Consider the following 25,500-nt stretch of genomic DNA (forward strand, 5'->3'; position numbering starts at 1 on the left):
TGCTTTTAGTCTTCTAGTGCCTTGATGACGATATTTTACAGGCTCCTGCCCGCCTAACTTGCACTGACATAGGCTTCGGCGGGCTGTTGGAAGCACCCTTTAACATTTTCACAGAGCTTCTGATAAATACTTTGTTGCCTATGCGAAGTAGGCAAGCTCTTGTTATTCCATCGTGTCCGGGGTAACTTTTTTTCAATTCGGCACATTTTCCAAAATGTTCTTGGACGCCGGTCTTCAATTAACACCACGCCATTTTTGGACAATAGTTTCGCTTGTGGCATCTTGGCTTTGACAGTAGCTCCTATTTCCTTCAGATATAGGAGGCATAAGAGGAGGTATATAAGGAGGTATAGTTTGAGAGGCCGGTCTTGTGTTGTGCCTCTTGCAGACTGTGAATTTGTTCAAAACACTTTTTACAGCTTCGCGACCTTACAATATCCACAACTTAGCTCGCAGGGGCGCTAGCGTTGCTTAAACTACGCCGTGCAATATTATTTGATGAACGTTATCAGTAGTTCCGGGAAATACCCGTCTTTTGGTAGTAGCATGAAGTGCAGGCTTGATTATTGGCTGTAGTGCAAACGTCCTTTTCTGTCTCGTGAGTTCTTTGTCGTCAGAGTAGACTTGTCCATTTGTTTTGAAGGATTTAGCGCTTGAATCAGCATCGCCACTTGTTTTCCTGAGTAGCAGTTGTGTTTGTCGTAACCAGTATGTCTCTGCAGCTGTAATCTCTATTTCCGGTTAACAGCCCTTTGCGATATTCTTTTCTTGCATTGTCTATGAATCTGAATACCTATGCTGTTACTCTTAGAGTCCGCCTGTACGATTAATAATTTTTGATTCCCAAGATTAGTTTATTCTCTGCTGTTCATGCGCAGGTGTGACATTGCACTTCGTGTTGATCGTCCATCTGTACATTCGTGTGAATAACGCTTACTTTTTCCGGCTCCACGGAGCTAACTCATTTGGGTCCGTGCCACCACAGTTTCGAGTTCATCAACGTCTTTGCGCTTATACTACGCGGGAATAGATCGGCCGGACTGTGTTCACCCTAAATGAAGGACCAGCCCGTTTGTAGTGTTTTCTCTCTCATTTCTGCGGCTCTATTGGTAACAAACGTATCCCTTTCGCTTGTCCCTTTGATCCAATGATGTACAATCACTGAGTCAGTCCAGCGGGTTGCTTGAATTCTTTCGGTGAAGTGACTTTTAATGCAGTCGCTTAGTCTTGATGCTAGCACTGCAGCCATTAGCTCAAGTATTGCTAAACTTAGCTCTTTGAATGAAACTACGCGGCTTTTCACTATCAGTAGCCTTGACTCTTTTGTTGCATCGTTGTACACTACTACCAAGTATGCTGTTGAACTCGCGTCGGCAAACACACGCTGCTTGTATGCTTGCACTGTTGATTCTTGCTTGAGTAGCATCGGAGAATTTCTAGAACTCGCAGCTCCTGCACTTCAGACATGAGCTCCTTCCACTTGTCGCATTCTTCTTTAGAGAGTGGATCATTCCAAGTGACGTCCGTTTTGCGCAGCCTTTGAAAACCTATATTTGCGCGTATCGTAGAAGGTGACAGCAAACCAAGCGGATCGAATATCCTTGCTGCTGCTTGCGACACTGTCCTTTTAGTTCGTTGTTGCTTGCAAGGACGCCCACTTGTCCACAGGGAAGCATAGCACGTCTTTTTAGTGCTTCCATATCATGCCAAGAAGCATTGTGCCCCTTTCATTCGAATCTCCATGTGATCGTCGTCCCTTTTCGTTTTCATATATTATTTTGTTTAACCTCTCTTCATTGGATGTCCATTTTCTCAAGTTCATCGCCGCCTCTTTGAACACTTGTTTTGCTTCTTTGTACAGCTTGATAGCACCATCAAACGTTGCTGCACCTAGAATTACATGATCCACGTAAATCGCTTTCCGTAGTGTTTCTGTTGCATCTAGAAATCGCTCAGCCACTTGTTTCAAATGGTGCTTGATTGTAGCTGCAAGAAGAAACGTGCTTGGTGCTTTACCGAAAGTTACTTTAGCCATGCGCCAGGTTTCTACTTCATTCAGCAGCTTTCCGTCAGCGTCATGCTTCCACCACAGAAATCCTATGGCATCTCTGTCCTCTTCGTGATTGAAATTTGTAGGAATGCCTTTTCAACGCCTCCTACTAGAGTCACTTTTCCCTTTAGGAAGTTGATTAACAGCGATAGCATGTCTTCACTTAAATTAGGTCCTCCTTCTGGATTGTCGTTTAACGGCATGCCTCTTCGCGTGTGTGAAGAGGCGCCGAATACTACACGAACCTTTGTCGTGTCTCGTTCCTCTGGAATAACAGCTTTCGAATTCTACAATTTCCGCTTCTGTAGTATAGCAACTATGTTTTGTGATCCCAATCGGTTCCATCTCCAAAACCTGTATAGCTCTTGATGAAGTGTCGTTTCCGCAGCTTCAACTTTCAGAACCATGGATGCTTGATTTTGGGCTTGATTTAATTTTGTTTTGGTTTTCTCCGATGAACTTTGCAGTACTCAACCCAGTAGTGCCTCAATTATCATCAGACTGCTTTCAATTTTTTCTGTTCTACCAGTGGAGAGCACCCAATACTAATCTGAGCCGATGAGGAATCCTACGGCGTCTGTTGTAGCTTTAGTTGTTTCATTTTCTCGTTGAGTTTCTGATTTGGAGCAGGTAGACAACTGTGAGATATGACGTCGACTTCTAGAGCTTCGATTACCGTGGCTAATCTGTTTTCTTGCGTTGCATAGTTACTTACACAGCGTTCATTAATTTGAACTTTTCATCTCCTCCAAACGAACCAGTCGTTCGCCTTTCCTGTCGTATTATCGTCGCACGTACTTCTTTCGCAAATCCAGCAATAAATGTCCGCTGGCGTCCGCTGTCTAATGACAAACGGCAAAGTCTGCCATCTTTCTTTTTCCCCTATCCAAGCTACAGTGTCTGCAAAAGCACAATATTATGCTCTAGATTTTCAGTTGCGTGTAGAGTAGACGTCGTCGCCTCCGTTTGCTGTGTTCTGACCTGCTCTGCCTTTTCTTGCCGCACCGTTCTACGCACCGATGCAGCATGTCGTCCTTTCCATTGCTTGCATTTCACTCTTGCTCTATACAAATACGTGCGGTGTGTTTTGGCCGGGTTCATCTGAAACATGCTCTATTCTCGGTGAGAACGGCCTTTTCTTTCCATCATTGTAATGTTCCCACGACAGTCCTCAGTTGCATGGTTGTTCTGCTAGCAGAACAGGCAGCTTCTGTTTTCTGAGCTATAAAAGCTGTAAGTTGTTCGAAGCTGTCTGCTGTTATTCCTTGGCTTCGCAACTATCCGCTCCTGTTCAAGCTGTGTTTCTTCCTCGAAACATATTTGCTCTCGCAGAAATGACATAAGCCTGTCCAGCTTTTCCTCACATTCTTTTGCTTTTTTGTTGCCTTGCGCGCTAGCTTCCATCGCACAGCTGTTTCTCATTGCTCCTTTTGACTGCACTGATAACTCCGGTGAAATTTCTCTTTTGAACACTGTCAACAACGTCGGCGCGAAACTCAGTCTCCGCCTTCAGTGATTTGAGTGCCAATGTGTTGACCTGCACCCTGTACACTAGCTTGCGTAGTTCATCACTTTCTTGCGCCAACCTCACTTTCTCTACGCTCAATAGCTCGTTCATGTGCAGCTCCACTGATTGTTCATAATTTCCGAACGTTGTTTGAAGTATTTTTATCGCTTCATAATAATTTTCATCTGCAGAGTACTGAAGCCCTTCTATAGCAGACGATGCCTTTCCTGTTAGAGATGCTAATGAATAATTCAACTTCTGTCTCTTGCTCGTGTTAGGTCTGAGGTGAACTGCTGATTAGTAAAGAACCCAGAAGCGATTCCACCCCAAAGCTCTTCCGTCAAACTTTGTCATTTCCAGTTGGGTAGCTTAACCAGCTTCCTTGCGCCTTGTTCTGTACTTGGTGGTGCCGCCTGCCTTGTTCTGTTGTTCAAATCTAAGTGTACAGGCTCTTGATTTCTGAACTCTATATTAGACAAAATCGTCGTTACTTTCATGTCATACTCTATTATTCTTTCGAATTCAGCTTCGGCAGTATCTTCCCTTAGAAATTTCTCCATTTGTTCATTGGCGCTCTTGAGGCTGTCACTTATTCCCTTAATCTGTACCTGCGTTGCGAGCAACTGTTCTCTGTTAGCTCCTTCATTAATCGCTGTTCGACTGCGTTGATGAGCCGCATGATCAGGGAACGAAGCGGTTTCTTCGTTACTATTTCTTTGCTTATTTCTAGACGGGTAACAATGACGCCTTACTTGTCGGTCAGCCGTTCCTATGCTCATGGCTTTCACTTTGGTCTCCTCGCTCGATCCAGGTCGATCAGCTGCTCCACCGCCGTTTCCTTCCCTGTTGCTTCTTTGCAGGTTGACCTTCCTTGTGGGCGGGGAGGTAGTGTCCTGGTCACAGCATCATTGTTAAAGGGCCCCTCACCAGGTCTGGCCATATTGAGCTGACAAGCGCAGAGCATACAATGCGCGATAACGATCGTGTCTGCAAAGTATTACATCGCTAGGCGCCGTGGAAAGGTCTGAAATTTCAAACCGAACCCCATTTGCCCATCTCCTCGCGGCCGCCGCGCTTCAAGCCGGAGGATGACGTACACGTGCTAGTGCGCCTACGTAGACGTGTTTGTGCTGTGACGTCGCTCGTGGTGACGCATGACTTCGAGAATTATTCAAGGCAACATCTGTTATTTGTGTAATATATTGCTAGAATATTGCTAGAATATTGCTAGAATATTGCTAGAACTATATTGCTAGAGCAATAGAGTTGTACTTCCGTTTCATCTGCTTGTTCCCACGTCGTGCAGCCTCCCGCGCAGACAGCGACACTATCATTTTCTACCGTGTTCCAGCGCGCGATCATGCTCTGTGATCCGCTTGTGTCTGCCTCAATATTCGTGTAGCACTGACTTATACCGCTGTCCTCGTGCACAGCGCGCAAAATCGTGCACTGTGCGAAAAATTGTGCGCTGCGCAAAACGAGACAATCACAACAGCTCGCGCGCGACGCCGTCAGCGGTATGCGCCGCACCTCAGAAAAAAGCGAGGAGAAAAAGTGGAGGCGGGGCCCGTGACGTATGCGTAACGCGATCCTCAGGTCCGGTATGGGAGAACGCAGAGAAGGAATTTCGCTTGCGGAGGCTAGACGAGGTAAGTGGACAGCTCGCCTCCTGAAATCATGGGTTCGTGGCACTGAAATATTTCTATCTCGGCTATTAATGTGCCGAATTGAAAAATTTTTTTGCGGCAGAACGCTCCCTAGAGGTCCCTCCCGCATCAACTTCTAACGTATTACCCAAGTTTGCTGTGTGGCCTGCTGAGGGGCCCTTTAAAATTATCGAAACCGGTGACTGCTTCGAACATGAACGGATTGAAGAAGTAGCACGCGCTCGCGACAAGGAGCCGTTCTCTTGCTCTTCGTCTTCGTGTGCCTTGATGATGATATTTTACATCGCGCTTATACCATGCGAAACTTCACCATAGTAAAAAGTTCAATCAATAACATTTTTTCCCGAACGCTGTTGAACAATATAATTGACTGGCTACGTTTTTTGTCTAATATTGCAGTGTTTATATGCACGATAAAGATTGGCTGATGTATGACAAGCAACGCATCATGCTTAGGCAGCGCAGCTACCTGCATTATTCTAAACATCAATAAACACCGTCGAATAAGCAACAGCCCAGCCACTAGCACCTAGAAGTGTTCGTTCGTGTACCGATGAAACAGAATCAATTGAGTAACACTGCATCAATTGCGTGCGAATACTTCCACGCACCCCCTCTATAAGCCGACTGGTTAGATAAGCACCGTTTTAAAATCTTTCCTCAAAGTGCGGTACCACTGCTTTTCTCCAACGCAATCCCTTTTGTTTACTATTATCGCCATCATAAGCCTGATTAGGTCAATTGCAGGACAAAGGCATCTCTCAGACAAGTCCAGTAACCCTTGTTTAGTTCAAGTGCACCGACCTGTTACCAGCGAATTCCCCAATCCCCTCATTACATCTGTCTTCTGCATTCGATAATGTGTGTCCACTCATCACAGAGGGTTCACTTCGATGGAGAGGATTCTCAGAAATGTATTTAAGAATGTATGCAGATCCCATGGACGTGGCAATCTTTGCTGTGAGTTAACAGTCACAGTAAGGACGCACTGGCTATACTCTGCGTGCCACTCTAAATTTGTCCTGTACAAATTGCTTCTCAAAGAACTTGTAGGCAGCGGTAGTTGTAAGCATGTTGTTCAACCCAATAGTTGTTAACGCCATTTATTTGATTCCATCGCAACACACACACACACGCAGCAAATTCACGTATTAGCGTACACACGCAACATTTTCTGTGATATGCATTTGTGCGTGAGTCCGGATCGCCTGCAAATTTTATATATTCCGAACATGATCTATTTTCAATTATGATTTTTTTTTCTGCTGACAAGCCTACTCTTTCAGTCGAATTATTGCTTGATTGGTGTTGACGCGGACGTACACCAGAAATAAGTAAACGATATGTTACTGACAGACACCGCCACATGTCTCGGCTTGTTTTGATAAAAGCATTTCCTCGTTGGCCGTCGGCGCTTACGACATGCTAATAAGGTTTTCTGTTTACGAAGGCATTCCATGGAATGTTGTTCAGCGAATACGTTTAAGGTTCGCGCATAAAGCCATTCTGCATACACGACCTATTTTCCGTATCATGTCGCACGCATCAAGCGCTCACATTAGCGGCACCCGCACGCGCTACGAATATTGAAGCTTTTCTGAAACGTGTAGTCACTCTAGCTTACTCATTAGAGCAGCAAAACTAAAGGCTGTCGGCGCTAGTATCAAATTTCTTGAAACTGCTCTCCTAAAAGAAAATTGGGGGGTTTTACGTGCAAAAACCACTTTCTGACTATGAGGCACGCCGTAGTAGAGGACTCCGGAAATTTTGACCACTTGGAGCTCATTAACGTGCACCTAAATCTAAGTACACGGGTGCTTTGGCCCCCATCGAAATGCGGCCGCCGTGGCCGCGATTCGATCCCGCGACCTTGAGCTCAGCAGCCTAACACCATAGCCACTGAGCAACCACGGCGGGTTCTTTCGTAATGCCTCTGGCACTTCCCGACCATTTTTTTTTTTCTTGAAGCTCGATAATGAGTGAAACCGGAACCCATTGAAAATTCTAATTAGGGCACTTTGGGCGTCCGTGACCTGGCTTCTAACCTTTTCAGTGAGCGAAACATGATTGCTGACCGTATCTCGAGCTTCGTAAACAGAACGAGAACGACACGAGTGATATTTAGTACACCAATTATCATGCTCTTTTCTCTTCCACGTCATCACTTGTTTTGCAACGTCAACTAGAAGAAAAAAAATACTTCCAAAGAAATATAAATGCCTTCTGCCACTTTTTCTTTATTGTGCTTGCAATAACATCCTATTCTTAGTGTTTGCGCTGTTTTTCGACGCCTGTTGTCTAAAACGTCACATTTCTAATAACGCGGAACCTTAATTGATCTACTTGTTTTTCCACTGGTTCGTGTCATCTTCTTTGAAGATGTTTAATAATGAAATTTAAAAAAGAAACGCGCAAGAAGGCGCAAATGTGTGCACTCATTGTGGTGGAGGCAACAACCGCCATTGGTTGAGTGCCCAGTAGATGGCGCCCCAGTAAAGACAAAGGCTTCATCAAGGCGTATAGCATGCGCGCTTTTCTTGTGCAAGTTCGTCAACGTGCACTTAAAGCGGCGATTGGTGATGAAGCGCCGGCAGCACCTTATGCGGCAGAGACGCATGCGGAAATATCTCGAAGTACGCGCTGCGACAGCCCGCTTCACACGCTAGGCACTAGTTCTTTCATGCTAGAGAAAGATTCTGTACTTTCGCAACTTGCTCTCCCAATTTTATTTTTCGATAGCAATTTGAGGGAAGAGCCTTTAAATTTTGCCTATGTCGAACCAAAGTCAATAGTATCATAGATTCGTAGAACTTGTCGCCCTAAATCAAATCACGACGAAAAATACACGTTCTCGCACTGCATTACATCAGATATGTAATAGTCCCTCCAATCCTCCCCCCCCCCCCCCCCATCTCGTACAGTGGCGACAAACAGTCAGAAAAGGTAAAGGTGTTGCAAGATGTAAATAACTAGAAAACACGTGTCACTTGACAATTGCTTCTATAGCTTTAAGCTTGCAACTCTTCTTGTTTCGTCGGGATGTCAGTCTTATGCACCCGTAGGGACACTAGAATAAGACTTTCAGGACACGTACACACCAGGCATTCAAAGCATATGTGCGCACATCCGATGCTAGTGGTGTGAGCTCGATCAAGGCCGAGACGCGAAGGAGTGAAATTAGATCTGAGAGCCGGCTAACTTTCCCACGCTGTTTATTCGGAGACGTAACCCGAACCTTTTCCTTCCTTTTCATCCTCCTCCTTGATCCAAACCCTTGAACGCGCTAAATAAATGTTGCAACGCCAGATAAAGAGATAACGAACGCACATTCATTGCAAGAGAGAGCTAGTCTGCGGTCCAAGTAGGTAGCGGAGGTATTTGGGATGTGGTGACAACTGTGTCGGAGCGCCTGTTAAGCTCTACAGGCCGCGTTGGATTTGCTGACAAGCTCTCATACGGACAATTGCATCTCCTTGATGATATGGAGTCCAGAGGTGTCAAATACGCTGAAAATTTGCGGTACAATACCTAAAAAGTATAGTAAAGCTAGGTCTAATCTTTTCTTTTCTTTTCTTTTTTCGCTAGCTATCCAACATCCATTCAAATTTAGTGTGTCTAATGCCCGTAATTAAGACAAACTTATATCTTGCTCTCCCCACACTACACAAGTTATGTTAGCGCTCCGCGGCTTTATATTAAAAAACACACTGTGCTTTATTTCTGGAGTGTAAATGAGAAGAACGAGCACATGGCACAACTCACCGGAAGTACGCTATATGGCCCAGGAATTATCGCGCATCCTGTATTAGTAAACATTGCATGTGCCCTCCCCCACACACCCCTTGAAAAATATGAAGCGCCAATACCAGTTGCGTGAAAAAAAAAAAACTAACATGGGTCACGTAGATAGCGAGGACAATCTCAGATTAAGCAATCAAAGTCCTCGTGCGCTATTGTCAATGCTCTTCGCTAGTCAAGGATAGTCACTCCCGAACAACTGTTCACCGCTGCAAGAAAATGAGTGGGCAAAAAGGCGAAACGAACACATAGCTGTAACCTGAAAGACGTTCAAGCGGTGCTAGCGGTCCTGCTTTTAATGTACCTTGTGTTTAATACATAAGCGATATACGACGTCAAATTTAGAGCGTACATTAACACCCGGAACATGCCCAGTCCATGCACAAGGCACCGAGTATCAGAAAGCATATACCAGTCGGTAAAAGCAGCTTTCATTTCTATTCAAGTGCAGCTTAGGAAATCTCTTCGTCGTGAGCCATCGTTCACCCGTATAGCGACAATGCCCGCAGGTCCCCGACGCCGCCTCAGCCGCTGGACGCGTCCCGCTACCTTCGGGCCGAGGACGGAGAGCTGCGAGTCAAGAAGCGGCCCACGTCCGCCTACTACAGCCGCGACAGCGGCCACTTCGACTACGGCCCGGGCCCACTGGGCTACAACGTGCCATCGCCGCACTCGAGACCCCGCAGCATGGTCATGATGGGCGGCGACGAGGACGAGGAGGTTCGTCCCAGCGGCGGCTCCACCAGCCTGAAGCGCGAAGAGAGCCTCGTCAAGAAGATCCTGCCCCGCTACGAGTCCACCACTGGAGGTGCGCTGCGCACCGGACCTGCGCCCGTTGGAGGGGTGCCGGCAGTCGGGCCAGCCAGCGTACGCAGAGGTCAGCCGCCAGCTTCAGTGACCGCCGTTGAATGTCAAAACATCCGTGCTTGATAAGAACGCTTGCCACTCGAAAGGCTTGTATAAGTCGTCGCAGAAAGCCACTTTAAGCTTTCGAAACTACACAAACACTGAGAAAAGGCGAGCACGAGCGCCTCGCCTTGACTTCTTATGGACTAGCAAGATTTACATGTTTCTTCTAAAAAAAGAATAAGCTAAAAAAAAACAAGAGTTGCATCTAAGCTGTAGTCGTCGTTGGACTTTTACAGATCATTGCTCTGATGACTGGTCGAACTTCTGCGGCGAGAGTATTGTGGAACATAATCTTACGGCACTACTTCAACTTGAAGTTCCGCATTTGTCCTGTTAACTCACTCTGGCCCGTCTAAATATGTACCGTAAAATCCTGTTCCATAATACCTGTAACCAACTAGCCAATGTTACTTGCTTGTTGTGACGAGAGAGATAAAAAAAAAGAAATATGAGAAACGCAGAGTAGCTAACCAGACGCATGTTCGGTTTCCTATGCCCTGAACGGGGCTAAGGGTATGAAAGTATGAAAACAGAAAAGGAATGGGAAGGAAATAGCACTATCTGCGTGCGCAAATGGAGCTGTACGAGTCTGTAAACGGTCGCTGAGCCCTGTCGAGTTGCGTAGTCTATATAGCAACGCCGTCGCTGCTTTCTGCGCCAGCGACGTGCACGGGGATAGTCGAAGGATCTTCACTATACTGATAACGGTCCCCAGTCCAGCTGGTTTAAGGCTGTCCAGAGAGGTCTATGTTGGATACTGTACCAGTGTAACAGACACAAAAAGTGGTCTCTTCAGTTCCGCAAGAGTCACGCATAGGCATGCCACCCGTTCCAATGAGAAACGAGTAAGACTTTTTAGGTGCTACCCCGACTCGGAGGCGGCACAACGATGTCGCGTCAGAGCGAGAAAATTTTGATTGCACTTGCAGATTTAAGGAAGGATTCAGTGTATTCAGGCGACAGATAAAAAGCTGAGGAGAAAATGGATAGACGTGCGTCATAGCTAAAGCTCGGAAATAAAGAGGCCACGCTCTCGTGGCAGTCTTGCATGCGTGGAAATTATGGAGAATAGGACAAGATTATCTCCACTCTTCTGACCTTTGAAGCGCTGATAATGTAGTCCGAGGATTGCGCAAGTGTCGGAAGTAGGCTGCGGTAACGCATATAACGCAGCTTGTAGGTCGACTGTTGACGAAGGGTGTGCATCAGCCGAAAACATCTAGTTAGCCAGCTGTTGCTCCTTTGGCGCCGCTCCCACCGAAGGGAATATGCAGATTACGGTCGGCAGTTCAGCAAATCTACAAGTTCTTCCTTAGCGTGACTTCCTTTCTCTTATCTGTTTTGCTCTCATATCTTCATTTTCTCTAGCGCTTTCTAACGTATTCATTATGTGCCTCTTCGTATTCAAGCTGAGACTTTGATGAATGGCACATATCAGGGGGAGAGCGAAGCAAGGTGAAGCACATAGCGGGAAGGTCAAGAAGGTTCCGAACTAAATGTCTCTGCCAGTGCTACTTCTTTGAACGTCAATGACAAAAAGTTATCTCTTACTGGCGTTATGTAGGTTTGTGTCATGCAGCGGTCAGATTCGCCTTTGTTTTGTTTTTTCGTTCTCTTATATCCGATTCATACTTCGTGCGTGTGCCAGGAGCCTTGCCGGAAGGTATACAGTCAACTCCGGTTAATTAGACCGTTGCGGAACTTCTACGTTTGGACATGCCAGGAGCCTTGCCGGAAGCTGTACAGCCAGCTCCTGTCAATTCGACCGTTTTGGGACTGCAACATTTGGGCGAATTATCCGAAAGATCGAATTGATAAAAGGAAGCAAAAAATGAACGAATTCAATTTTTTTGTTGTCCGTTTGACGCAGCTTGTAGTGTTTTTGTTCCTTGCTCCTGAAGCGCGACTCAACCAGTATGAAGTGAAAAGCGCCGACTTCTTTAATTAAACGCTGCCTCAGCGTGACAGGACACGAAACAAGCGACAACGGATGGCTTCCCTGGCGGAAGGAGCGACGGCCACTATATGATAAAAATAAAGTTAAATAAAACAGCTTCACGCCTGGGGAAGCAGTAGAACCATCTAATGAATTTCTCGTTTTATTCAGGCTTTTGGCAACCGCTGAGCGCATGAGGGGATGCCCGGCGGTGTCGAATTATGCGAAGCGGCACGCTTTCGATTTCAAGCTAAACGAGTTTCCCTTCTATAGGAATGTATGGTTCCTCGTCGGGTATTTTCAGAAGGCTTGAATTAAGCGGCAAGTCGAATTAAACTACGTTGAATTAGAAAAAGTAGACCACGTTTTTTCTTCTTCTTTTTTAAGTAAAAATTTAACTGCTAGTTCCAGCTTTATCCTGTCGTGTTATTTTCCATTGTGTACCGTGTTCACCGCCGGAATATTTCTCCCGCCAATCAAGCATGCACCAACTGGACCAACTCCCTATGTTTATACTTGAAGGGGCGGTCATAGTAGTGTCTTACTTTGAGTGCGACTGCTGTAGAATGTATTATATATTTAGTTTCTGTATGTATTCTTTTTTCACGCATGTCAAGAAAAATAGACCGTTCGGTTGTATAGATACCACTGAAAGCTCTACTTCGCACAGATTTAACGTTGTTCCGCTCTTCTTCACAATGTCTTCCTCTGTTCTTCGACTTGCATGACAAAGGATCATTTAAAATATGCTAATTAACAAATTTTAAATATTTACCTATATAACTTATTACTTTAGTGTGAACGTCGCTATTGCGGAATTGAAGTCGGGCAGTAATGAAGTATTGTCCACTCAGCAGATATCCACAGACTAGCACCGGTTCCGAGATAATTACCTCGTGAATGTTCTACGAGTTCAATTGGCGTTTTGCTTTATATTTTCCTAAATATCCTCCCTCCCGCACTGTCAGTCAACAGTAAATGGAACGTCAATGTATTTTGCGACAGATATAGGGGATCGATATATACAGATGATATTAGTAACATGATATCTAATAAACGAAAACGACCTCATTGCTGCCCGACTAATTAGATACCGTAGTTGCAATGCATTATTAAGTAAATAATTTAAAATATGTAATAAATAAAGCATTGCAATTACATAGCTGACATTGCGATTTGTCACTCAAGTTTTGTCCAACTCTTCACCCAATCTATTCTGAAGGAACGCGTAAGTTAGTTATATGCCGCATGTCATTCATTTCCGTTTCAGAGCAAAAATAAGCGAGCAGCATCAGAGTCATGTGCAACTCTGCACACTCTGATGCAACTGTTTTCATTAGTCAGATATTTCATCTTTCAGTGACAGAGCATGACGGTAAGTTGCCTGATTCCAGAATTACTCCCTATCATGGATCACTTTTTATCAGCTGCCCCTTGGCTCTTAGCTTATCACTGACGTGTGCCTGCCTGATCAAAAAGGGCTCCACACACGCACATATTGGCACAATGATAGATAGATCAGACGGTGCTCGGATATTCTTTATTTCTTTTCTTTTCTAGTTCTTGTTTCTTATTTTATTTTTACTATCGTTTAAAGACCAACTGCAACGAAATTTTGGAACGCTTAAAAAGAATTTTCAAATAATGTAGACAAAGAGCTAGCTTCATGCCAAATTTTGCGTTTGAACTACTAGTATATGCATCCCTAAAAGCTCGCAAAAATAGACATTTTAACGCGACAGCGTTAAGGGTCCCGTGTCACAGAAAATTCGGTGTCGGCGTCCGCCGTCGGTGGCGTTGTCCGTCGGAAAAAAATCATACCGAACCACAACCACGCAGGCCCTCCGCGGGGCGCAGAGGCATTACTGAACTTAATTGAATTTCTCAAAGTAAAAGGCGTCAAAAAAATTGTTAAGTCCAACTTACACACAACCTGCATACATGATAGCGTCGGATTGTAATTGGAATATACGAGAAAACATAATTTTCTTATGCGGAAGCTCAAACACAAACCCCTTTTTCCTTGCTTACTGCGGTAGGAGCCATTGATGAGTCACTGCTTGCAGCCTCTGCCTTACGGGGGTATGAGCCATTGCTCTGGCCCGCACTGCCGGCGCGATCGACCCACTATTGTTTTCCATCAGGCCCCGAGTCGCAAAATATCCGCTGTCTGTGTTGGTGTCAACGGGACCCGATAACGCTATTGCGTTCCACTCTTAAAGGCGAAGCTTAAGTGTCCTCCAAGTTATTTGATGTCAAAACAAAAAAAAAAACGCTTGTATTACCGTTCACTGAAAATGACGCCGAACTGAGAACGTTGAGCTCCTCGACGTCAACTCCGAGATTAAGCAGCGCACTGAAAATCTTGGAGACGACGTGCTTAGATTTCCATCGTATCCACTAATCATAGGGTGGTCGTGTCGTCTGCTTAGTTTGCTAATAACAACATAAAGGCTGCTAACAATAACATTAGACAGTTATCAGCTCTGCAGCTTTGCCAAAATTGCCTCATTTGTATATACCACTAATTTATAACTAATTTACAGGCAGTGAAATTTCGCGGAAGTTGCCCTAAAAGCAGCTTTCGATCGGATTGCCAAATTAGGCCTATATACTTTTCTCGAAATAGTGGAACGCGTTAAGGAACCCCTATTAAAGGCGCGAACTTAACATTAGTTCACTCCGCTTTATCACGAGAATTCACCCCTCCCCTACTGCCTCACTATGATACATAGAAACAACGATACATAGAAACCTGCGCTTTGTGGCATCATGTAAAACAATTCAAAAGATTTTTGTTGTTGTTTTTCTAAACTTTTGTTTTGTTTCAGTTGCTGAATAAATACCAAAAATTAAAGCATCTCGACAGAGAGAGAGAGCCTAATGTGTGGTGTGGCATGCGAAAACGAAGTCACCCTTGGCTGTCCAACGAATTATTGGACGAGAATTTCTACGGAAATCAATAGACTTTTCCAGTTAAGATGATGCCACAAACTGCAGGTACCAATGTATCATAGCTTCATTTTTTTTTTTATTTTGAAATCGGGGAGGTTTCAAGTGGACACCACACATTGGGCTCTCTCTTGAGGTGTTGACATTTTTGGTAGTCAGCACCTGAAACAAAACAAGAGGTTAGAAAAAAATCAACCAAAACCTTTTTGAATTATTTTACACGATGCCTCAAACAGCAGGTTTCCATGTATCATTGCTCTTCTTTTATTTCATGCTGAAATCAGGGAGGTTTCATGTGGACACCCTGCATAAGCTATCATTTTTATCTTGCGTTGTAATAGAGATATCAACGCGCCAGCGCGATGCGGATCCGCGTTATCGGACCTTGCAATCATTTATATTACAGTAGTATGTTCGAATTGTTTTATCATCTTAGCGATAACGATTGGAATGTTCAACGACACCCTGTTAATAAAGGTTTTGTGTAAGCTTTGGTGTTTAACCATTGGTTTTGGTCATGTTCGCTGTTATTGCCCAAGCCGAGTCACTTTCTTGGTTGTTATGGTGGTGGCTATGTGGAATGCAGTCGAAGCTGGCATTGCAAGCCCTATTGAATAATAGTTTGAATAGCATAAGTTTACCCAATAAATAATTGGCTCCAGAGATGTTATCTACGTCCCGGACTGTCTTCACCACCACGTGACAAAGAAGCAATGGCAACAGAGCAGCCGATATGTCGGACCCGATCACAACAGCAGACTCGTTGGTTTGTTGGATGGTTTTCCTCCAAATATAGCTCACTGTAGGCACTATGGAGGATTTCGAAAGAGCCAAATGGATCTATACAGATAAATAGACGAGTCTAAAAATATCAAGTGAAAAGTAAAATAGCGTGAAATCCTAAGAGTAACTCAATAATAACCCAGCAGCAACCCAGCAACAATAATAAACGAGGCCTGATCAACAGACCGGGTTAACACGAGGATAACATAAAAACGTACATTGGGTAGAAAAAGATGTCATCCACCTGATCGCAATACAATGCTACGAAAGGACCCGCATATATGGTAAGAAAGAAAGGAAACATTTTGTTACATTTTGTTGGAGCATCTGTTTACTTCGATGAGATCGTCTTCGAGGACCCAACTACGTTCTATACACAAGCAGGCGCCACAAAGTGAGTTGTCTATGTTGCGGACAGAGGTCCCAACGACAAATGAGTAGGAGCCGCAAATAAGCGTTTGCTGGCTGGAGGTGTCGTGTTGTAGGTACGCAGTGCTCCCGGTATAGGTACAAAGGAATAAGGTTCACGGGCAATTGGCCTACGCAGCGCCTTATCATCGGCGTAAATGCATAGGGATTTGGCCTGGGCCTTGGGAAGTAAGGTCGCATCCTATCGCGGTCATGATCGCATGGGATTCGGAAACCTCTGTTGGCTCGACGGTGTATTTCCATTTGCATTCTTTTTTTCACGCTCGTGCGTATGGGCCACCTCTCGCCGTTGAGGGTATCAACTTTTCATTATGAACGTATCAACCTTTCCTTATCGTGAATCAGCATTAAGGCTAGAGGATATCCGTAGAACCCTTTTGACTGATACAAAAGCAATGCGCTGTCTCATGTGTGTCTGCCATACATGTGCCAACACGTGAGGAGGTAAAGACAATTTTGTGAACTTGATGATCTCTTTGTTAGCAAGAAACAAAGTTAATGGTAGAAGGCTATCCCACAGCAATTAATAATTGCTGTGGGATTTTTTTTTTTACATTTGTCAATGCAGGCGTACCTATCGCCATACCTTCCGTTGTAGAGTGCCAGTTGTGGGTTTTCTCTTTCTTCTGTCTCCAGTTTTTCGAAATATTTTTCTGCCATTTGTACGTTGTATTTTGCACGTTTTCGTTGCTAAACCCTTGCGTTGTATTGCACCGTGGTAACCAAGAGGCAAAAAGCTAAGTTCAGACCACGCGCCAGGAGAAACACCAGCGTTACGCCGCATAAAAGCAAAAGCTGGACCAAGCGAATAGCCCCTAGAGCCGGATTGATTGCAAAAGATGTCTGATGCCGAAGACCGGTTCGTTGTCCAACCTAATACCACAGAACAGCTTCTCATTTCTAATGGTGATTTTTTTTATGTTAGTTATTGATACATTTCTTTCTGAGAAGTCGGCTGGCATTGCAAGGAAGAACAAAAAGAGGGGCGGACGCAAAGAATGAGAATTCTTGGCGAAGATCGTCGGATCAACTTAGGCCACCTGCGGCTCGCCGCGTTGCCCCAGACATCACTAGATTCCTCGACTCCCGTTCTGTTCTCGCAGAAATGCGGCAGCCGAAGGACGAATTCAACCCACGGATTACTGGGCTGGTAATATAGCAACAATTGCCTTGGATCGATTGCCTTGGATCAACCATCACGCGACTGTCCAAACATCCTAGTCATAACATGGGCGTTGCGCTGCCAAAGCCAATGGCCGAGGGTAAAAATAAATAACGATAATAAAATATAATCAACAATAATTCCAGCATATGTCGGGAAGTGTCCCAGGGGCATTGCCACAATGCCAGAGCACGGCAGCAAGATGGATCCCTCACGGCTTTCAGCCGACAGCGGGTGCAGCGGCTAACCTTGAGAGCCGTACATAAGTGCTGCAGACTGGGGAAGGGATCATACAACGCTAAAAGCACCGAAAACTATATGGCGGGGAAGCTGTAGAGAGAGAAAAAAAAACGACTGCAAACTAACAAAACGAGGTGTTGGGACTGTGTATGGTATCTGTACTTACATACTGGCTTTAACACGATCCCCGTATACCATTCTAGTTGATCTCGTTTCATATGTCCAGCACGAAAGGTCCCGTAAACGTTTATCTGCAGCTTTATTCTTAGATGTGAAAGGGGCATACGATAACGTATTGCATGAGGCTATTCTCGACGCTCTTGTGACGGTTGGCCTAGGTGGCCGAGTATTTTTATGGATTGCAAGTTACCTATCTGCAAGATCATTCTATGTATTAACTGACGATGGCCCAACTACGCGACGCTATACCAGCAAGGGCGTTCCTCAAGGCGGTGCTCTCAGCCCGACGCTATTCAACCTCGCTCTTATTGGGCTTGCTGAACACTTGCCAACTACCACCAAAATTTCAGTATACGCAGACGACATCTGTCTCTGGACTTCGGCAGTCACACGTCCTCAGATACGTGCACGGCTTCAGAGAGCGGCTACTTTGACAGCGAGCTACTTGTGTGAACAAGGTCTCAGCATATCGCCAGAAAAATGCGCCCTAGTGGCGTTTACTCGCAAACCAATGACGCCTTATGTCATCTCAATCAACGGGCGGACCATTTCCTATGTCAGAACCTACAGATTTCTAGGCGTAATTATCGACCGAGACCTCTGTTGGAGCCCCCACGTGGCTTACATGAAACGACGCCTAACAGCAACCTCCCAGTTGTTTAAATACCTGACAGGAAAGACGTGGGGGATGTCAGTAGACGCAATGCTGAGACTCTACAGAGCTCTCTTTCTCGGTTTTTTAAGATACAGTCTACCTGTACTGAACAACACCTGCAAGACAAATATTCGTGTTCTGCAAGCAGCGCAAGCTCAAGCACTCAGAGTTTGTCTTGGTTTGCCGAGATGCACGTCAACTGAGGCAACTATTGCGATTGCTCGGGACCATCCAATGCAGACTCACATCACGGTGGAAACCCTGAGAACGCATATCAGACATTTGGCAAGGGCCCCCTATCACCACCTTGCAACACTACCTTCAGACAGGCACCAAGCATCATTCTCAAAAACTATTGTCAAGTACAACGACAAACTTCCCTCGGGCTTCACCGCTGCATCTAAACCATCGATGCCCCCTTGGTGCCTTGTCAGCCCCACAGTCCATCTCAACGTGCCAGGAATCGGGGAAAAGTCTGAGCTGTCGTCGCCTGTGCTGAAACAACTGTCTCTGCTTCTTCTGCACGAGAGGTACGCAGACAGTGCACATATTTATACTGACGGTTCCACAAACATCCAGTGCTCGTCCGGTGCTGCAGTCGTCCCAGAAAGAGGTATTACCATCAGCTTTAGGACTGACCACCCAACGACATCTACATCTGCGGAACTAGCTGCTCTTCGAGCTGCACTTTGTTTTGTCAATCGGGAACCACCTCGACAATGGTCAATTTTCAGCGACTCAAAGGCAGCCCTACAATCTGTACTATCAGCTCTGCGTCGCGGGCCATCTGAACAGCTCGTATTCGATATTAGATGCCTACTTCATACATCACATGAGAAAGGACATCACGTGACGTTTCAGTGGCTGCCAAGTCACTGCGGCGTCATCGGAAATGAAGACGCCGATAAAGCCGCTCGGACAGCTCTTGAAGACACACAGGAAGAGGCCATACCACTTTCACGTTCCGACGCAGCCAGCAGACTTCAAGTGCTTGCACAGGAGATCACGCTCTCTCTATGGTGCACACCAAGCAGCCAGACCAACCGCAGCGATCATCAACACGACCTGCCCTCCTTGATGCATCTCTGTATGCCAACCGGACTCCGCCGAAGTGAGGCCACCCTGCTTTATCGCTTATGGCTAGGGGTGGCCTTCACGAAATCTTACTCGTTTCGCATTGGAATGGCCGACAACGCTCTCTGCAATGCCTGTCTTTGCGAGGAGACGCTGGAACACATTCTGTGCGACTGTCCTGAATATAATGTTCAGAGACAGTCCATGGCGTCCTTTCTAGCGCACCTTGACAGTAGACCATTGTCAGTTGCAACCATTTTCACATATCGCCGACTGAAGACATCGCAGCTGAAGGCGACGAAGGGACTACTTCGGTTTATGAAGGATACGGGCTTGGACAAGCGACTGTGACAGTGATGTCACGTACCACACAAGAGTGACAGACTGTAACCAACGATGTGTGTGCCGTGTTATGTGCCCTCTATCTCTTCTCCCCATCTTTCATCCCCCCCATCCCGCTCCCATGTGTAGGGTAGCAAACCGGTTAGGCAAAACTGGTTAACCTCCCTGCCTTCCTTCTCCACTTTTTCCTTCCTTCCTTCCTTCCGTATACCATTCCTTATGTTTTCTTCTCTGACCTATTCACAGCATCAGATAAATGCGCCACAGGTTTGTGACGTGGAACATATTCAGCACTGTTTTCTTCATAGGTTTATTATTTATAGAAATTTAAGCGGTCACGTACTACTTTACACGAAAGATGAATTGTAAATTGATATCTACACGCTCCTTGGAAATACGTGTGACCGCTCCTGCCCGCCCCAACCCCTCCTCAGCCTTTTCCTTTTCTAAAGGAGTCCTGAACCACCCCTCGCGCCTGGTGAAAAAACGTAGTCCGCGGATAGCATACGCTGCTGTGAACCTCTCGGCTAAGTTTTGCAGTCGTACGCGGCGCGTGGAGCTCGCAAACGGAGCGCAAAGCCAGCTTTCTCTCAAACGCTTTCTTTTCAACAGAAATCTGCACTTCACTCTTTTCCGGACGTTTTATTTCATAATGCAGTGGATTCCCATACGCGGCCGCTATTGGGGAATAGCTGACGTCAATCAAGAAGGGCGTTCGCACCAGTGCGCTTCTTACCACTGTTTCTGTGCTATGTATTGATGCAGTTGTGCAGGCTGAAGTAAGCAAAAATCTGCTTTTGAATTTCGATAGCAACTGCGCACTTCCTGAAGAAGCCGACTGTCATCTGCCCACGCTTGGTCACGGCCGCCCTCGTAATAATTAAACTTTGGCCACCCCACTTATCGGTGTCGTATCCGGGTGATTTCGCTAATTTCGACAAGTTTTGAACGCTCAAATAGCCTCGAGCCATGCGAAACTTAAGGTCAGACCACACGTACGCTTGCCAGCGCGCCCGCTCACTCCTGGCCGCTGCTGAGGGAGGGGGAGGGGGGAGGGGTTTATTCTGTAAGCGCCTACCTATTGGACATGTCCATTTCGTCTATTGCTGAAGTTCTGACTAGATGTACTAAGGTACGCGGCATAAGGAGACAGCAGCCCCCAGCCAATCAGCACTTCAGCAGCATACGAAATGGGCATGTCCACTAGGTGGGCACTTAACTCGGCGCTTAGAAAGTAGCCTTCCCTAAGAGTCGCCTGACGATAGGAATCAAACTGCCACTGCCCATTCATACGTGAGCAGCGGGGCGTCCATAGTGCCGCATTTTCGTACAACGAAAGGGACAAAGCGGCCTAGAAAATACGGAAATGACCGCATAGTGACGCGTTCTTCAGTCGTATCCGGAAGTACCAAGAAGGTACCAGAGGTGGCAGGGAGCCCCTTCCTTGCTGGATCGATCACGCGAGTACCAAGAGTACACGAAGATGAAAACGAACAAAAAAAAGTGCTTAGCAATTGGTAGCTTTGTCGGCTCGTGGTAATAGAAACTTTGAACATGTCTATCGGCGAAGGTCAATAAGGATTCCCACAGTCCCCAAGAGAAATGTTGCATTGTTTCGATCAAGACTAGGTCACGCGTATAGTGCGGATCTCTTTACATGTTTCGAATAAATAATAACGAAAAGATTGTACAGATTTCACGCACTGTGGAAATCTTTGTTATGCGAAGGATTTCGCGGGCACCTGACTATCCCGCATTATTTGGGGTTCTGCAAAACGATACCAGGTGGACCAGCTTGTTCCTGCAAGTTGCAGATGGCCGACCGTTTCGCCACAACAAAACCTACACGAGCGTGCGTGCGTTCTAACGGGAAATTCTGGGTTCTGCACATTACCCTTCTGTTCTAACATATTTTAATTTTGTTTTACTATTTCAGTTCCTCCAAGAGGCCGCTACTGAGAAACACCTAAGCGAAGTCCTGGAACACTACTCCGCCGACGTGGACGTTCAGATGGATGCGTTTTCTCCCCCCTTAATTTTCTTGCAAGCCCGTCCATCTAACGAAAGTAACAGCAGCAACTTTGCAACGTCGGCCGAGAAGGCTCCGTCATCTCACGCAGACAGGTCGCGAAGTTTAGGCGTCTGGGCCAATTTCAAACATATTCTACTACAATTTGCATAAAGGCACCGAACAGGTGCGGAAAACAGAGCCCCAGCACAGTACTTGGCACAGCTGCTCGTTCACTTGCATCAGACTCACGCGACCTATGCACAATAATCAAAAGATTCCTGTAAGGATCACGCTGGCACAGCGTCGAACTCCACAGGTGTTGGAAACAAACTCGGAGCGACAATAAGTCATCTTTGTTGTCAGTGCCCATCTATGCGAGTTCACGAAGCACGGACAATGTCGCTCAGAGATGGTGTTATCGATGTATAAGATACTTTGATAAAATAAACATTCTTTTTTGAAATAAATATTGCGTTCCACACTTTATGGCTTTCTCAATAATCGCAATAGGAGGAACGATCGACTGGATCGCTATAAAAAGCACGTAGAGTGCTCAGCGATTGAAACGCGATACTCAGACAGCATGGCGGCCGGCGGTTTTTGCGCCTGGTGATCGCTGAGGCCGAATGCAGTTACGATGCATCAACAAGATTCTCGCTTTCATGTGACACAAAAATGAATCATCTCAATGTCATCAGCGCCCACCGGTGGCACAAGAAAGTACCAGCCGCCATGTTGTCCGAGTATCGCGTTTCAATCGCTGAGCACTGTACGTGCTTTCACTTCTGCTCCTGCCTGTCGTATCACAGCCTCAAAGTGGCGGTACGAAATATGCATTTGCAGTGCTCATCTGCATCTACGATAAGTCACCCAGCATGGATGCCACCACGTCATTCGGCTGAAAGCCAATCGCATGGACAGCATAGCTATGGCTGTATAATAACTACGGCTATATAATATTCGATTCATTATTCGAAAGTTTTGAATATTCGCATGTCCCTACTTAGAACACATACACATTTATGGTTTGTACACAGTTGAGGGCAAGATATACAAAGAAAAAAAAGAAGACAGAACAAAAATGACAGCTGAAGTTCATACAAAGCAATTGCAACACGACTAGCATTTTTGTTTAAGAAATGTTGAGATGTATATTTACAATATCTAAACCGCGGCCACTTAATGTGTCTTCGTCTGTCACGATCGCTCAGACAACGGCCAGGGACAGGGAAAATGTGTGGGGCGTGCTTATGGCGGTCGTTCGGATCGACTGCCAGCCACTGCAGATTCTAACAAATACAGGTGCACATATAACATCATATCTCGAAAGGCGTTCACGCACAGTTTTCACGCGGTGTTGCTGTAAACACTGTCAGGTGCCAGAAGCACTCGCACACGTTTTGCATTCGTCCTGCATACGCTCGAAAACGACAGAAACCGCACAAGTCGATAAGAGACGGCAATCGATCCGATGAGTTTTTCTTTTTTTTTTCTTGGGAGGGTCACTGACCGTATTCAAACAATTCAGCCATGAATACAAGAGCAGCTACAGCCTTTATACTAGTCAATAGGCTAGACACACTGTTTTAGAGATGCCACAACGCTGCGGGCTTGTATATAGGCATGTCTTTCTCACGTCATCAGCTTATTCATATTCATTTTCTTGCCAGCATGCCATACCTCAAGCCAACCTCTCTGCCTTTAATTCCGCTAATAGCCACTTCACATGGTTCGAAGTCACAGTTTACAAAGAAACAGAGTTCATACACACGAATTATTTACACAATAGGTCTTCGCAGATTTTTCCAGACTATTGAAAACGCTTTTGAGGCGCTAACTGTCCTACCCGTTTTTGCAGTGATCTTGCAGTTCATGCTGCCTTGATTTAGTTTTGTAATGACAAGAGCAATTTGTAAGTGTAATCTCTAAAGGTGTTTACTATGTTATGATTATTTCCGCTTTCATGCGTTATACGAAACGCGTAGCACGTTTTCTTGGTCCCCTCGCTGAGCTAAACAATGTACGTACCTTGCTTATATTTGGTTGAAATAAGACGTATGTTGTAGGGTGTTGATCGATCAGAGTTTAAACTGCGTAGGTTAATTACAGCCTTGGTAGGAAAGTATTTATACAAGCATCCCTGAGCGTCAGAAGCGTAATTAACGAACTGCATGTAGGAAGTTTGCCCAATGTCCGGAAAGAACTCAACGTGTCAGAAACTTTACATTTCGAGTAAATAAAGGGCCTCTCACAAGGGGTATACGGGCGATCCTTCAAGAGCGTTAGTTAATTACGGGTCTTGCAAAAACATTCCTTAGGCAAGTGCTTGAAAGCGTTGTATGGCCGTTATCCGCATTGTTTCGCAGTGTCCAAGGAGAACAGTATATGTGGCAGTGCAACCAATATCGACACACGTCTAACTTGCGTTGCAGGTTACCCGTAATAGGGCCCCCAAATCTATTCAAATATAACAATGCTGCAACCTTTGGTTGTCCCAGGCCAGCGGGGAACATTGTGAGCGTTATATATACAGGGTGACCCAGCTAACTTTAGCCAGAGCTTAAACATATGCGAATGCCACGTAGCCGGACAGAACCAAGGTAATGTTGTTTGCCCGCGCTTGGAGATGCTCAAATTTTTTTTTTCATTCCGCCTAATTAGGTAATTAGTCCTAATTCATTAATCAGCTACCTAAATATTATAAATAGATGAAAAGTCTAAATGGGAAAATTGTAGTACGACATAAAACCTCCCGATGCAGCTTTCTGTTGTTCAATATGTGCTACATAAAAGTGTTTTTTCGAGTGTGAAAGAAGCCCGCGAATACACGCGAAGTGCCTCGAGCGGCCAGTCGCGCAGCAATTTTGCGTGCATCAGCGGGCTTCTTCACTCTAGGAAAAACACTTTTATGAAGCACGTATTGAGCAACAGAAAGCTGCATCAGGAGTTTTTCATGTCGTTCTACAATTTTCCCATTTACACTTTTCATCTATTTATAATATTTGAGAAGTTGATTAATTATTTAAGACTAATTATCTGATTAGGCGGAATGAAGAAATAATAGTTTGAGTATCTCCAAGTGCCGGCAAACAACATTACATTGGTTCTGTCGAGCTACGTGGCATTCACATTTTTTTAACTCTGGCTAAAGTGAGCTGGGAAACCCTGTACACAGGGTGTCCCAGCTAATCTCTATATGCCTCTATAAACAGGCGGAAAACGAAGGTTTAGAAATTTCCATTTCGCCTCTAATTAACCTACATACTTCGAAATGAGTATTTACATTGCTCCTGACGTGTCCCTCATTCCTTCCAAAACATGAACTCAGTGGATGGTCACGTCTATATTTATTTATTTATTTATTTATTTATTTATTTATTTATTTGTAAAATACCTTACAAGGCCCCTACATGGGGATTGAGTAAGGGGGGCATAGAATCAAGTAAGCACATACAAGCTAGTAACAATATGAAGATAAAGAAAAAGAACACCAGCCAAGTGCACAGCCTAAAAATTAGAGAAACATGTTAGCTACATACAGCTGTACATGAGTACAAGGAAAAGGAACTCTATAAGTTTGTAACAAACGTATTACAGTGCAAGAAAAAGCTAGGAAAACTAACACACTACAGTGGACACCGTGAAAACCATCGTGATAAAACCGTGATAGCGGAACACCGTGAAAACACGCATGCATGCAACGTGTTCGAGCGTTTATACTCGCACTAACAGCCTCGCTACAAAAATTTATGCGCCTCATGGTGGGATGTCAAACAAGGACTCCTAAGGTGATAACGCAACCATT

The 25,500-nt window shown here is 45.3% G+C and overlaps 1 protein-coding gene across 2 annotated transcripts in view; it reads left to right on the forward strand.

Annotated features, from left to right (window-relative positions):
• The window catches only part of LOC126536836 (uncharacterized), a 91,304-nt gene extending 69,142 nt beyond the window's left edge, over positions 1-22,162 (forward strand). Inside the window, exons 9-10 of one of the 2 annotated variants that reach the window (XM_050183844.3) lie at positions 9,532-9,899; positions 21,621-22,162. In XM_050183844.3, coding sequence (XP_050039801.1) covers positions 9,532-9,899; positions 21,621-21,643 — 391 coding nt within the window. In that variant the 3' untranslated portion in view covers positions 21,644-22,162. The remainder of the gene's footprint in view (positions 1-9,531; positions 9,900-21,620) is intronic. The other variant, XM_055073554.1, reaches the window with a different exon arrangement.
• The last annotated feature ends 3,338 nt before the right edge of the window (positions 22,163-25,500 follow it).

This window comes from Dermacentor andersoni, chromosome 4 (genome assembly GCF_023375885.2).
Source record: "Dermacentor andersoni chromosome 4, qqDerAnde1_hic_scaffold, whole genome shotgun sequence".
Taxonomy (NCBI): Eukaryota; Metazoa; Arthropoda; class Arachnida; order Ixodida; family Ixodidae; genus Dermacentor; species Dermacentor andersoni.